The 13,989-nt window shown below is 45.1% G+C and overlaps 1 protein-coding gene across 2 annotated transcripts in view; it reads right to left on the bottom strand.

The window, feature by feature from the left end:
* Positions 1–13,989, bottom strand: part of RECQL5 (RecQ like helicase 5) — a 769,601-nt gene that overhangs the window by 205,495 nt on the left and 550,117 nt on the right. For both annotated transcript variants that reach the window (XM_086930748.1, XM_086930749.1), the window contains one exon: positions 8,776–8,875. In XM_086930748.1, the coding sequence (XP_086786874.1) occupies positions 8,776–8,875 (100 nt within the window). The remainder of the gene's footprint in view (positions 1–8,775; positions 8,876–13,989) is intronic.

Genomic DNA, 13,989 nt, shown 5'->3' with positions numbered 1-13,989 from the left:
CTCGAGTAAACACCAAACATGGCGTTTAAAAACTGCGAGGGATCCTGACCTGGACCTGGAAAGGGTGGGTACGAACCCAACGGCCGCTCCGAAGGAGGCTGATCCGGCAAAGGCGCACCCTGGCCCTCTTGTTCTTCAGGCTCCACAACCGGAGTCGGTGCTCGAGGAACCTCTTCTTCATGCACCGATGAATGGTGCGACTCCAGATCCGGTTCCGGCTCATGAATTGGAGAACCAACGTGAGATTGAGCTGGAGAAGGAGACACGAAGTCCTTATGATGTTTTCTCGACTTCTTCCTCGAATCCGAAGACTCCTTGCCAGAGTGGTGTCTGGAGTGATGTTTACTCCTCTTATGCTTCTTTCTCGAGGAGCCCGAAGCATGGCCCGAGGCCGACTTGGAACCGGACCTCGACCTCCCTCTGGACCTTGATCTCTCTCTCGACCTCGACTTGGCCTTCGAAGCCGACCTCGACTTCGCCCTCGAAGCCGACCTTGACTTCGACCGCGACCGTTGTCTCGACTTCGAGCGCCTGGACACTGACCTCTAAGACCTTCCGGCTTCCCTTTCCTTCACCTTAGCAAGCAGAAGCTTCGCCTCCCGCTCACGCAAGGCTTTGGGGTTCATCTTGTCACAGGAACGACAGTTCTTGACATCGTGTCCCGAACCAAGACACCACAGACAGACGGGATGCGGATCGGTGATCGACATCATCCGGGTGCAGGAACCACACTGTTTGAAGCCTGTCTTCCTCGACGACATCTCCGGCGATGAAGCGAAATCCGACAGTGAAACAATTACAGCTAAACAGCGAATAGATACAAAAGTATCGCAGAAGATCCCAGAAACAGTTAGCGTCGACGACGCGGAAAAAAGGGAACTGACGTCATCACGCCGACGTGGGCCTTATGTGGAGTCGGTGACGTCAGACGGAGTCGCGCGCGAAGCCGTGCTCCTATGACGTCGTCCACGCCGGCGTGCTACGAAGAATTTTCCGAACGTTGCTGACGCAAGGGGGATATTCACAAGGTGAGGAATCCACACGGCAGATGTATCTATCAGAAAAATGCATGTACCGAGCATCAAGACAAGTATTAATAGCTAAATACGTGCCTGTTGACCTTACAGCGCCAGCGCCATTTATCGCTTTAAAAAGGAGATCGATAACCTGCTAGAGAACACCTGGGCTGCTAAACACGTGAGTGTAAAACGAGATGAGAATAAATAATTTATGTACGATAAGAACTTCTGGAAACATACCATGCTATTGTTTCCATTACAGAACCCAAGGAGCCCCCTAAAAAGAAATCGATCAGAGGATCAGTTAATAGAGATTGTACAACAAAAAGGTAACAATAACGTCAGCTGAACAGCTTGGGTGACGCACAATAAGAGGGTCAAAAAACTTATCATGCCCTATATTTGCATTCATGTAGGTACCCAGCCCCGAAGCCCTGAAGACGAGCTTGCCAAGTACACGGACAGGCTCAGAAACGCGTCGGCTTACAGGCTCTTGACATTTCATTCGTCTTAAATCCGAATGTTTATTGCGCATAAGGCTTTTGTATTTGGACAAATACATTGAACACTGATTGTACTAGCTGCCTCCTGCGCTATCAGGCCAAAACAAAGAGATAAAAACATTTATTTTCAGTGGCCTGGTAGAAAAAATGTGGACAGGGTACTTTCAACCCTAATGAGTTATTTCCTTCCTAAATGTTTGTTTTGTGTAGAATTATTTAAATGTGTAATTCTTTTTTGTCTTTTAAAGTGATGTGTAATTTGAGTTTGTAAATATATGTGTTCTAGTGCAGGACAGCAAGTAATTCTTCGGACAGTTACAGTATCTGTAAAAATCACTGCATTTACTCTTTCTGAAATTCAAAAAATATATAGGTTGCACATAAGGATTAAACACCTGAGTGCAAGATTCTGCCCTAAATAAAAATTGAGCAGAACTAACAAACGAGTGACCGGGTCTTCTTCTTTCTTATAATTGTCATTGTCCTACCCGGCCACATTTTTGGACAAAAAACCCCCCTGGTAACAGAGTTAATGATTAGAGTGGCAGACCCTGATGAAGAGGTCTAGCCCGGGACCAGGGTTCAATTCCCCACCTCGGCAGGTCTTGGGCTCAAAATTCCACGGACCTGATAATTCTCGCCTCGGTGCCTATTCCAATCATGGAGTCCCACTCTGCAACTCTGGGCAATAGCTTGCTTAATCTCCACAACGGCCCCCACAACGCTAAGGATGCCTGGCCTCCACCTTGGGGGTGCCCAAGAGTGGACGCCTCACAGGGAAAGCCAGGATGGGTTCCACAGTGGTATTCGTACAAGCGCCTTGAGACCCTTGCGGGTGAGTAGTGCTCTATACAAGTATCAATTTACATTTACATTGTTCTATTCACAGGAGCTCCCTGCTCGACTTGGACCAGGTGCCCTGGAAAACATCAGTCAAGGCCTCATTAAATAGCAGCAAGGGTTCCGAGGTGAGACCCCAGGCTGCAGGACTTCCGCCAAGACATTATCTTGATAGCCACAGTAGGAATATGCAGTTCCAAGATCTTTGCAGCCCTACGTACGACCATAGCAAAGAAAGCTCCCTCCTCCATAGCCAGGTTAGGAGGGGAAGAATGCCAGGCTCTGGAGAGGTATCTAAGTCAGTGTCATCACGCAGTTCCTCATACAAGTCCATTTCTTCTGAATAAATCAGGACTTCTAAGAGGTCCCACGTCCCCTCTCAACCTTTCTCCAATCCTAGATCCTCCAAATGAGCCTGAGAATGAGATATAGAGTCTGAGGGCTCTGTCGATGTATGTGGAAGCCCGGTTGGCTCTGTGTCATCGGGAATGAGAATTGGGCTGAAGCGGTCTGTGGGCACAGGGAGTTTCCGCGTCTGACGCGGCTCCGGGGAAGGTCACAAAGGTACGGCCAGTGCAAGTCCGAAACTGGATCCATAAGGAGCTGTGGGCGCCATGGCCAATGCCGCGGAGTACAGTCAAGCCAGCGGGGCCCAAAGGCGTGCTAGCAGTGCCAGGCCGCCCAAATATGGGGCACATGGAGTCATAAATTTCCTTCAACTAGGCGGGGGTTGCTCCCTGTCCCAGAGAAGAGGAGAAATGCGGAGCCGTCCCAGGCACATTCTCTGCAGAATGAGGTCTTGAACGCCGAGACTCATCGTGTTGGGTGACTAATGGGGTGAAGTCGAAGCCTGCTTCGACTTCTTGTGTTTTTTGTGGTGCTTCTTACCTGACCCCTTTGAGGACTTTGAATGGGAGTATGAAGACTTTGAATGGGAGTATGAAGACTTTGAGCTCCCGGAGTGGTGCTTGGACCTTCCCTCTTGACCAGGAGCAGGAATGAGACCTTCGAGGCACCGGACGCCAGGGTGCAAGCTCCTCAAAGCTTTTGGAGCCATAGTCCGGCAGTCGGGGCACGACTTCAGATCGCAGTGGGGCTCCAGGCACCAAAAGCACATGAGGTGGGAATCCATGACTGACATGGAGCGGTGACAGGCGCCGCAGGGTTTAAATCCAGAGGTCTTTTTGGAAATGATGGTGACCTACACATCAATGAAAAAATTGACAAAAAGTTGAAAAAAGTCTGTCAAAAAAGAAATAACAGGGAATAGCTCTCTTCAAAGAATCTGGGCTGGCTGGCGCAGAAAGAAAAGAACTGACATCAGTGTGGCACCTAAATATAGGACACGGACGTCACGATAATGGCAATGATGCCTACAACATCACGGCGAGTTAACAGACGCCACCTTCTGACACGCAGGGGTAGTGCTCAAGAAAAATCTTCTGAATTCTGTTTGATGCCTGGGAAGTTCAAAGGTAAGGAATCTGAGGCTAGATGTCCCTATCAGATTCAAGATTATAAAATGCAACCATAGATACTGCCCAAAGGGACATCTCTTCATCCAAGGGTAAATGGGGATCCCACTTAAATACAACACTGACCAAATAGATGTGGACCTACTGCTGTCTACAAATCAAAAACGTATCCCTAAACAGTAGCAATAGATTTCTCCTATTCAAATTCATACATCATATATACCAAACCCCTGCATGTTTACAGGCTATGGGACGGATGATTGAAGTTATATGTCTAAGATTTCGCTTTGGCCTGTCTGAATGGGTTCTCCTGCTGGGAGCTGATATTCAAACCCCTTTCCGAGGTTGCTGTGCTTTCCTTTACCTCCATCGCCTTTGTAGGAGCTGCTAGAATATACAAAGACCATTCTCAAAAATTCCTGCAGATTTACTTCTTTAGCCCAATTAATGGCGAACAGTGAGTTGCTATGCGGGGGGGAGGGGAGGGTCCCTCCTCTAACATAAAAGACTGCATTGATGTCCTGATACACTGCAATGAACCCATGGCCGATTTTAAATACAGGTCAAGAATCTATACAGCCTCCTCTCTTTGCTTTTAAACGAGGACCAAATTTAAAAGATCAATTGGTCCATACAAGACCTAAGAGTAGAGGACAACACGCTGTAGGCACCATATGGGACTTACCGGCCGTACAAGTTCATCACCCGTGTGGGACATGAGCAGCTTGTCCCCAACCACAGAAATGGGTCACTATTGACATTTGTACCAGTCACCCGTGGCAACAAAAATAATTCACTAATTGCAATAGCGATAGGCTGATTTACATGATCACCTGCCTATGCCGGTTAAGATATGTAGGCATGACAACACGAAAAGTTGAGGATTTCGGAGCACAAAAGTACAGTACGTTGCAAAAAGCAAGCAACACGAATGGCAAGCCACTTTTTAGAAGCAAACCACGGTCCAACAGAATACCAAAGCAGCCCTTTATCCCTGACCACGTCACAGGCATTTCTAAATATCTGCTGATCAAGGAACAGAAATGGGTGTTTAGATTGGGAACTGACAGAAGGGTCTGAATGATGAAATCCTGTGGGTAGCACTCAAAGGATGTGCTCTAGTGGCGATTCCAACATTTGGCCCTTTTGTAGTTCATCTGCAATCGGCTGACCCAATGGAGTTTTTGTATAAAAGGAATTTAGCCTCAAGGGTTTTGTATGACTAAACCCCTATGTAGAATACATGAAGTCACCCTATACATATGCTTTGAGGCACACAAACAATAGGGTACCCACACTGTTTTAGGACTAATATAAGTTACATCTGTATGCCTAGAAGTTTGTAGAAAATACTGTTCCATCTTCACTTCATAGGAATTTGTCCCCGTATAAAAAATATGTCAACCTTTTTTCATGGATCTATTCACCGAGATTCGCAGAATAGTATCCTTCCACTCTGGCCAAGAATGTGTGGGATCTAATTATATTACGATCTACCGCTTGAGCTGAATACCCGTGATCAGTAAACCATAAGAATAATACTATATCAAGCTCTACAGCATACAACAATGAAAAACTTCATTTCCCATACTCCCTGGCCCGCGGGACGCAATCACGTGATCAGCTGACACGTCACGTGCCCTGCTAGCCAGGATAAAAATGGTGGAAAGACGCTGCCGGTCACCTCCCCGAGACGGCTTAGAAGACCGTCAGGAGTACCGACGGAGAGGTGAGCCGGGTGTCACAGCGCTATTGAGTAGGGAGACGAGTGAGGCATTTGTTAAGCTTGACCTCTGTATCGATACTTTTGGTCCCTGTTCGAGCTGACCGATATAAAAACAATTCTGGGGCCCTTGTGACTTCAACTCGAGGGCCATATACTTTATATTGTCTATGTCTATGGTGTTTAAGTTGTGCCTTCAAGCGCTATACGGTTTGGCACACTGTGTGGGCTCACTATATAACACCGGTGGATCAATTGACCACGCTACAGGGCTCGAGAAATCTGAAAAATGGTACCAGTCCTGCAGGTCTAGTAACCTACTTGACCTCGGTCTCTGAAAGCGGAGCAAATGTGACAAGATAACAAGATTTAAAGGCATCTTTATTGCTAATTTGCTTTGTGAGCAATAAAAAGGCCTTTAAATATTGTTATCTTGTCCAATTTGCTACTTTTCAAAGACGGAGGACAAAAGTTAGCATGTTTTCCTACTCGCCAGATAGGGCGAGTAGGACCTAAAAATAGCTCAACCTCATAAAATTTACCTCGCAAATGCGAGCGGTCGAGTGGATTTGTCGAGCCCTGCGCTACATGGATCATACTGGCTAACATTGCAATATGCGTAAGATGGATGATTAATACCTGACATGAGAGGACGATACCGGGTCATTATCTCAGAAATTGGGATCACATGAGAGATATGGCGATTTACATTGACATTGTTTATCTTATGAGGTTCATACAGTAAGACGTCATGTCAACACAGTGACGATGGGACTTTGATAGGTGACATAATGTCCTTGAGATACTTGTCTGTTGTATCAGAATAATATTGAGGCTGTCAACTTTTGATGGTTTATTATAACACAATGACTATCAATATATGTGAATGAAGAGAACAATGAATGGCAAGGAGTGTGTGTTTTTTGGACATGCACAGACGTACCAGAGTAAGCAGATCATTTAACCCTGTCATGTGTAGGCTCCTTTGATTTTTTATAGAGCGGTGCTTCTTCTCCCTGAGCCGCAGCCAGGTGAGGTGGGGCCTTATCCTACTGCTAAATAGGTAAGCTGGAGTAGCAACTTACCATGTGTACACATACACTGAATGTACTCGATGTTTCCATTTATGAAATACCTGTACAGATGGGAATTATGCCAAATTAGGATGTCTATCTATATAGACACCTGTTGCTTTCTACCTTTATTGACATGTAACCAATTAAGGTAATCAATCATAACGGTGTATTTTACAGTGGCCAAATAACCTACAAGCAGGAGTTTACCAGACACCTAGGACTCCAGGTGAAATGGTTTCTTTTCTTTCTACACTTATTATATGTTTTTGTTCACATTGCAGTAGCAATCATATTTAGAGGTCCTGAAGAAGGCAGAGGATAGGAGTGTCCTTGTATATTGCCGAAACATGTTGACCTAATAACCACTCTGGCAGGTATTTGTTATAGCTGCCTTATTTTGCACTGTTTTTAATCTTGGGCATCTGAGCGATAATAATAAACATAATGTTTCTCTCACTCACCCAATTTTAAGTCACTAATTTTTACACACATTTCACGCACTGCAATCCTTTCCCACCCATCACCTATCACCAGCGTTCTAAATCAGTGGGGCTATCCAGTGTTCCATAGTTTGATGCAGGACGTTTTCATCAAGTCCTGATTGACATCATTTATGCTTCACGATGGAAATGCCAAAAGGAGGCACAGATGATGACTAGGGCGGTATCGAATGGTGACTGATGGGTATCCTTATTGTTAAGGAGACTTTCTTGTTTATTTACACATAGATCTTCTGGCTTTTTTGGTTTATTGTCTTTTCAAGGTAGATCTGTCTTTTGAAGACCCGTGGACACTTTGTGTATAGTATGCTTAGTCTTGGGGGCCGTGTCCATGCCAGATCTCTAAATATGCCCTAGGACCCTCCCCTAACGGTTTGTGTTTCTTCATTTATGCAGTCACATTACCTCTTACATCCTGAGCATATAGTCCTCACTTTGTTCATACCTACTCTCCAGAGATGGTTCCATTACCCTCTCCTAATGAATGAGTGCATCAATACTGTTCTTTTTTTGTGTGCTGTGCGTTCAGAAGTTTCATTGTTATTTCACTGAATACCGTTGTGAAAAAGAGAGATACATCAGTGTCACTCTTACACTGCCTATTATTATAGCCATATTGCCCCTCTTTCTACCAGACAAAATGTATCTTACTGATGGAGAGGTTTTCTTCTGTTAATAAAACATATGAATAAAGATTAAAAAAGGAGCCATGTGGTGTTCTGCACAGAGCAATGCAAATCACTATTACTGGGCTTGTGAAATTCAAAAATATAACCTGGTAAATCAAGCAGCCTTAGATAACCTGTTAAGAGAGACTAGCTTCTCCTTTGCCCTCCCTCATCTGAAGGATACTACTTCTATGCACTGCAAAGCATTTGAATCTAGAGCAGGTCAATGTTGTAAAAAGTTACTTACCTGTAGCACTGCTTTCAACCTTGAAGTCAGTTACAGAGTAACCAGCACCCCACCTGTCCTCGCCAGTGGGAGATGGGGCTAGAAACATCTGCAGCTCAACAGAGTCATTTAGTGTGGCATCGAGTGAAAGAGGGTAGAATTCCTACTGATACCACACAAGGTCTGCTTACACGTATCCTTGAGTGATGCCTAATGTTTACAACAATTCAACTATTTTGCCAAAACGGCAGAGTAGGTCAGTCTAAAGGAAGATATTAAGCTGTACACCAGCTTTAAAGGTGAACATTTATGTCTTGCCTCTGGCATACAGAACGAGTCAAAGCTGCAAAGGAAAGTTCGCTGCCAAGAAAAGGAAGTTCAGTGATGGCACACAAGAAGACATTCATGTGACCTATGACCTACTCTGCAAGGCGGTCAGCACACGGACCTCTGAGTAAGAGGACGTTCAGTAGCCACACAGGAATGAGGTGCCTCCTCTGAATGTCAGTGTGGGCTCAGTTCCACCACATCTGATAAAAAACGTACTTGATTAATGGTACGAGGGATCTGCCTTGGTCAAGTTAAATCCCATCACAAGTCAATTCAGTTGAACCAGTAAGCCTATTGCAATGCATCCCAACACAGGCGGCAAGCCATCAATAAATATGCAAAGATGTGACGGACAATCATGGTGGAGTGGAAAACACCCAGACTCAGTCACAGCTATCCTTAGATCACTCCTCACCTTGCGCAGTTTCATCTGCTTCTGGAAAAAGCTATTCCATTCCTTCTTACGATCACCAGCCTCGTCTCCTTCACGGTCATCATCGGAATCATCATCAATTCTGAGGGGACAATAAGAATGATTAGCAAACCAAGATCAGCCAATCCCCAGAGAAGCAATTGGGGACAGTAGTATTTATAGGGACAGACGAGGCAAAGCCCAGAAAACAATAAAGGGGAAAGTCAACAGAAATGGAAACCAAGGGGACAGTGAAGAAGGGGAAGCAGCGGAAGCTCGGAGCAGAGGGACAAAAGGGGACGGTGGCGAGAGAAGTTAAGAGAAAAGGGAGCAACTGGTACAGTGAAGGGAGAAGTCAGAATACCGAGAACAAAAGCAGCCAGGTACTTTGTAAGAGGAAATCAACATCATATCTTGTGTTGTATTATATTGGGCAGGGATGAAGGGAAAAGAGATGCATTGTCTCAGGGAGCCAAAAAGGCATCTTGTTTTCAGAAAACATGAGAAATGCAGCATATCGCTATATAACTGTATGTTATGTTTTGTATCAGAACTGGACAAGAATGATGTACAGACATGTATGTTAAATATGTTAAGTTTGGCTTCACTCATAGTTTGCAATGCTAAAAATTGCAAGAGAGAGGAAAAGAGGCGCTTAGAAAGGCAGGGAGAGGTGAGTAGTGAAGACAGGGAGAGGTGAGTAGTGAAGACAACGAGAGGTGGGATGAAAGCAAGAAAATGATGTAGGGAGAAAAGTGCAGAGAGTGATAGGAAAAGAATGAAAGAAGGGGTTGAGAGTAGTTTAGAAACAAGCATTTGCAATGCAATAGGTCTCGCCTTTGGGAACTTATACAAATTTAGTAATGCAGCAGATTGTGCAGCCCAGGAACTTTAAAGGTGCCAAGTCTCTGATGAGCAAGTGGTGTCCTGTGATTTTGGGCAAATAGTTTAAAATACAAGTAGCGATCTCGGAGGGGTGGTGGGGCGGGGGGGGGGGAGGGGAGGGAGAGACGGCACGAGTGAGCAGGCTGCCACGAGCAGGAAACAAGACGCAGTGGTGACAATGAAAGCGTCGCGGGGGAGGGGATAGACGGCACGCAATATGACTGGAACTCATTTGGGCTTATACATGACTCCATCTGGCCAAATTTATAAAACACCAATGAAATGGCATCAAACATGCCATGAAGGACGTGCAATCAGAGCTGCTGACTCAGGATTTTGAGTCTCGACTCAACATCCTGTTACAAATCACTTAAAATACAAGCAGCAATTTCGGAAGAGTAGTGGGGGCGGGATGATGGGAGAGACGGCACAGGGCGAACATACTGCCAAGAGCAGGAAACAAGAAGCAATGGTGAAAATGCAAGTGGACACGTTGTTAAAAGGCACATGGTTTCTAAAGTAAAACAAAAATTAAACTGCGATGCAAATGCTGCCCGAAACATGAAGCACAGCAGCCGTGATGCGGTTGCTGTGCTGATACGCTAGTTTCAGGATGCTTGTTTTTGGTCCAGGGAAGACATGGCTCGGCAGTTAGGGCTGGACTGTTCCAAGGAGGAACAGGGGCAAGACTGATTTGCGTATGGCTGGGTCTGAACTGGGCTGGTCGAAGTGAGCTAAAGATCAATGATGGATTCAACCCAGATCGGTGACTGGGGGTGAGTGTCTAAAATTTTTCAGCGCTCCTTCCATCATATCCTTGCGTTTGCTTTGTTCGCCCTAAATTGGCAGGGTATGTCCAGACGTGGGTCCCTTGCTCACTATGCCACAGGATTCAAGCTAGCCTGGCTGATGAGGGCTGTTGCCCAGAAACTGGTCCCAGGATGCTTGTTTCCGATCCAGGGAAGACATGGCTTGGCAGTTTGGGCTGGACTGTTCCCATGAGGAACAGGGTCAGACTGATTTGCATGTGCCTGGGTCTGAACTGGGGTGGCGAAGTGAGCTAAAGAACTATGATTGATTCAACTCAGATCTGTGACTGGAGGTGAGTGCCTGAAAAGTTTCAGCGCTCCGTCCATCATCTCCTTGTGTTGCTTTGATACACTAGCTGAGGCAAAAAAGAAAGAAAAAAATTGCGCGCACAACGGAACCTATATAAAAAAAAAAGCGTAATGCCATGTGTAACTGAGGCAGTCTTCTGGAAGGATTTGAAACACAAAAAGTTGGGACTAATGAAGCATGTTGACTAACAAAAGCATGCATTTATGAAGGGCACAGGAACAAATGGAAAAGATGAGAGGAGCTTCAAGCCCCACTCTAGATTACAGTATTCATTGCAGAGCAGTGCATGCCCTGCCCAGGCTCAACCTAAAAATAGGGAGGGCTAGTTAGTGAGAGGAGGGTGAACAGAAGGTGAGTGGTGAAAAAGAGCAAGCGAATGAGACGGAGAAAGAAGAGATAAGAGTCAGGAGAGGAGTGAGAGAAGTTTGTGAAGAGTGGGGAAGAGTCTGAAAAATAGAGCTAAAGCGCAACCGATTTTAGCAGCAAGCAGGCATTTGATTATTTTGTATACATTCTGCTTGCTGAATGAATTTCCCACAACTAGGAGACATTAGATATCATACTATCAAAATGTCTGAATATTATCATACCTGGAGCACTAAAAGCAGGACCTTGGGCAAGCGAGCACATTCTAAGGAGCAATACCTACAGCCCAGAACCGAAAATAAATAGCCATCAAAAATATCAGAAAAAATACTAGGTAAAATATCTCCTTGGCTCAAACACCTGCAGTTCAAATCTGTAACCAACCTGGAGGTCACAATTTCCAATACTGGCATGGTGACCCCCACCATTTAGCGCCTTCCAAAGTCGACAAATTTAACTTAATTCAATTGGGCTTTATAAATGTGTGCTCAGCACTACAAATCCACAGGTACATGATGATCTATAAATAGCATCGTACTATTAATGTCATAACACAATTTTACTGAAACACTGGCCACAACAATGTAAACTAGCATTATCAGGGAATTCATCATCAGTCTACAGATCAACTGGTAAATCAGCCACCGCAGAACATTCAAGATAAAAAGTATCAAAGCACTAGTACAGACGCCGAAAGTATACCAACTGACAAACAGCAGCTGTCAAAACGAGCAAACTCTCTACAGTGTGGAAAGAGAATGACTTCTGAAAGTCCCACAAACCAATGGAATACAGACAGCACCATGAGGGGATGCAACAAGTCTCTGGGGACATTACAAACATTTACAAAAGGGTGTCAGCTCTTCACCAGCTTTGAAGAATCAACCTAAGAAAACACACAAGAAACCACAAAACCGGACGGCCATGGGCTGCAAGGTTCTTAATATCTAATGTAAATGTAAAACTCCAAGCTTTGAGACATGAACACAAAGGCTAAACAAAAGAAGTGACTCTGGAATTGCCATTTAACGTCAATAAAAAGAAATCCTAAAAAGAAGATTAGGAAACAGGAAAACTGCAGGCACTCTGCCTCAGATCTTGTCTAGGAAAAACACAGAAAACTGGATGGTGTCCGTGAGCTAGCAGAATGCGTATTTCCATTTACCCCCTGAAATTCCACATGCATTACCAGCGGTTCAGGGTAGGCTGGGAACACTTAAATGACCGTGATCCCATTCAGCCATACCTCGGCCCCTCTGGTATTCACAAAAGTGATTGCTGCCCATCTGTATGCATATATCCATACCTTGATAACTGGCTGCTAAAGACAAGGCTCACTGCAGTCAGTTGTAGACCAGCTCCGCACTGCTGACATTGTTAGGTTTCACCATCAACAAGCCTAAGTTCCAGCTGAATGCCCACGTAGATTCTTCCATTAGTTTGGGAAATTCATGAAACATGGCATCTAAAGCCTTTCCTCAATTGAAGCAGCTCTAGGACCGTCTGGGAATAATCACAATATTTTAGGTCAGTCCAGGGTTTTGGTGAGAATAGCTCTGCGACTTCTTGGACTCCTGAGCTTATGTATCCTCCTCATCTCGAAATCCAGGGTGCACATTTAGACCCTGCAGTGGACCCCCTGATCCTTGTGGAGGTCTTTAAGATCTTAAAGGACATGGTGAAGGATCTGGATTTGTGCTTAGGGAATGTCAGCCTGACCTGCGGCAGGCCACTCTCTCTTCCCCACCTAGATTTCACAGTGGTGATAGATGGGTCACTGCTAGGTTGGCGGCTATCTGGGAGAGAAGGAGGTCAGAGGACTCTGGTTTCCAGCAGACAGATCCACCTGGCCCTAAAAGCCATCCACGAAGGGAAGGCTAGTGTAGGGCCTCACTGACACACTGTTGTGTAGTTCCTAAAAATAAATTGGATCTGCAAGTTTAGACAACATAAACCAAGGGATTGGTGTCCAGCCTGATTCCAGAAACCCCCAAAGGATATGTTAGCCTTTGGGCCCACTAGCTTACAGTGCCACCATAAGCCCCCTAACCTTACCAAGGAGCAAATAGTTTTTGGCAACTATCGAACATGACAACCCTTGATCCTTCGGGGATCGTAGAAACAGTACAGCACTTTTCGCTCAGTCAATCGTGCTCACTTAGTCTCAGCGAGATACACAGAATAAACTATGGGGACGTTTTCAATAAAAATTTAATGAACCAGCGTCATTCTAGTATGAAACATGTTTGCTGCGACAATTAGACAGAAACAGATTTATAAGATTACAAGCACCAACAAAGTGGACAAAAGGTACAATTCCACCACGGTGCTAAAACAGTGAATTTATGCAGGCATATAGACATGAGTAATCAAGCGTACTCCTACTATGAGGTTTCTATCTAAGTGTACCTAGCATGTATGTGATTGTAAAGCCAAGAATCCCCTAAGAAAGAGCCATTCCATTAACTAATGGGAAAGAATTAAGGATCCCATCTTGGTCTCTAGTTGGACACCCCGCAAGGGATGTCAGACCACTGTGTGCTGGAGCTTCAGCGGCAGGGACCTCCACGTCTTGTGTCAGCATGGAAGCTTCTCCTCTGTCTATCTAGGGTAGGTATGGTACTTTTCTACCATAAAGATAGCCTCGGGGTTCCTTATACAATTGATGTGTTGTGAGTGCGATTATGTAAATGAGCCTAAATCAATACCTGAAATTATGCAAAGTAGTTCTTTCGCCCTCGGATGAAGATGACCATGACTTTTAGCACCAAAGAAGGCTGCTCGCCTACCTACTTTTCTAACCTTCGGTGAGTCGCTTATTTGGATCCATAGCTTTGCAGTCATGAG

The sequence above is a fragment of the Lissotriton vulgaris genome, chromosome 7 (genome assembly GCF_964263255.1).
Source record: "Lissotriton vulgaris chromosome 7, aLisVul1.2, whole genome shotgun sequence".
Taxonomy (NCBI): Eukaryota; Metazoa; Chordata; class Amphibia; order Caudata; family Salamandridae; genus Lissotriton; species Lissotriton vulgaris.
The sequence above is the reverse complement of the archived record's forward strand: the minus strand, read 5'-3'. Positions and strand labels throughout refer to the sequence as shown.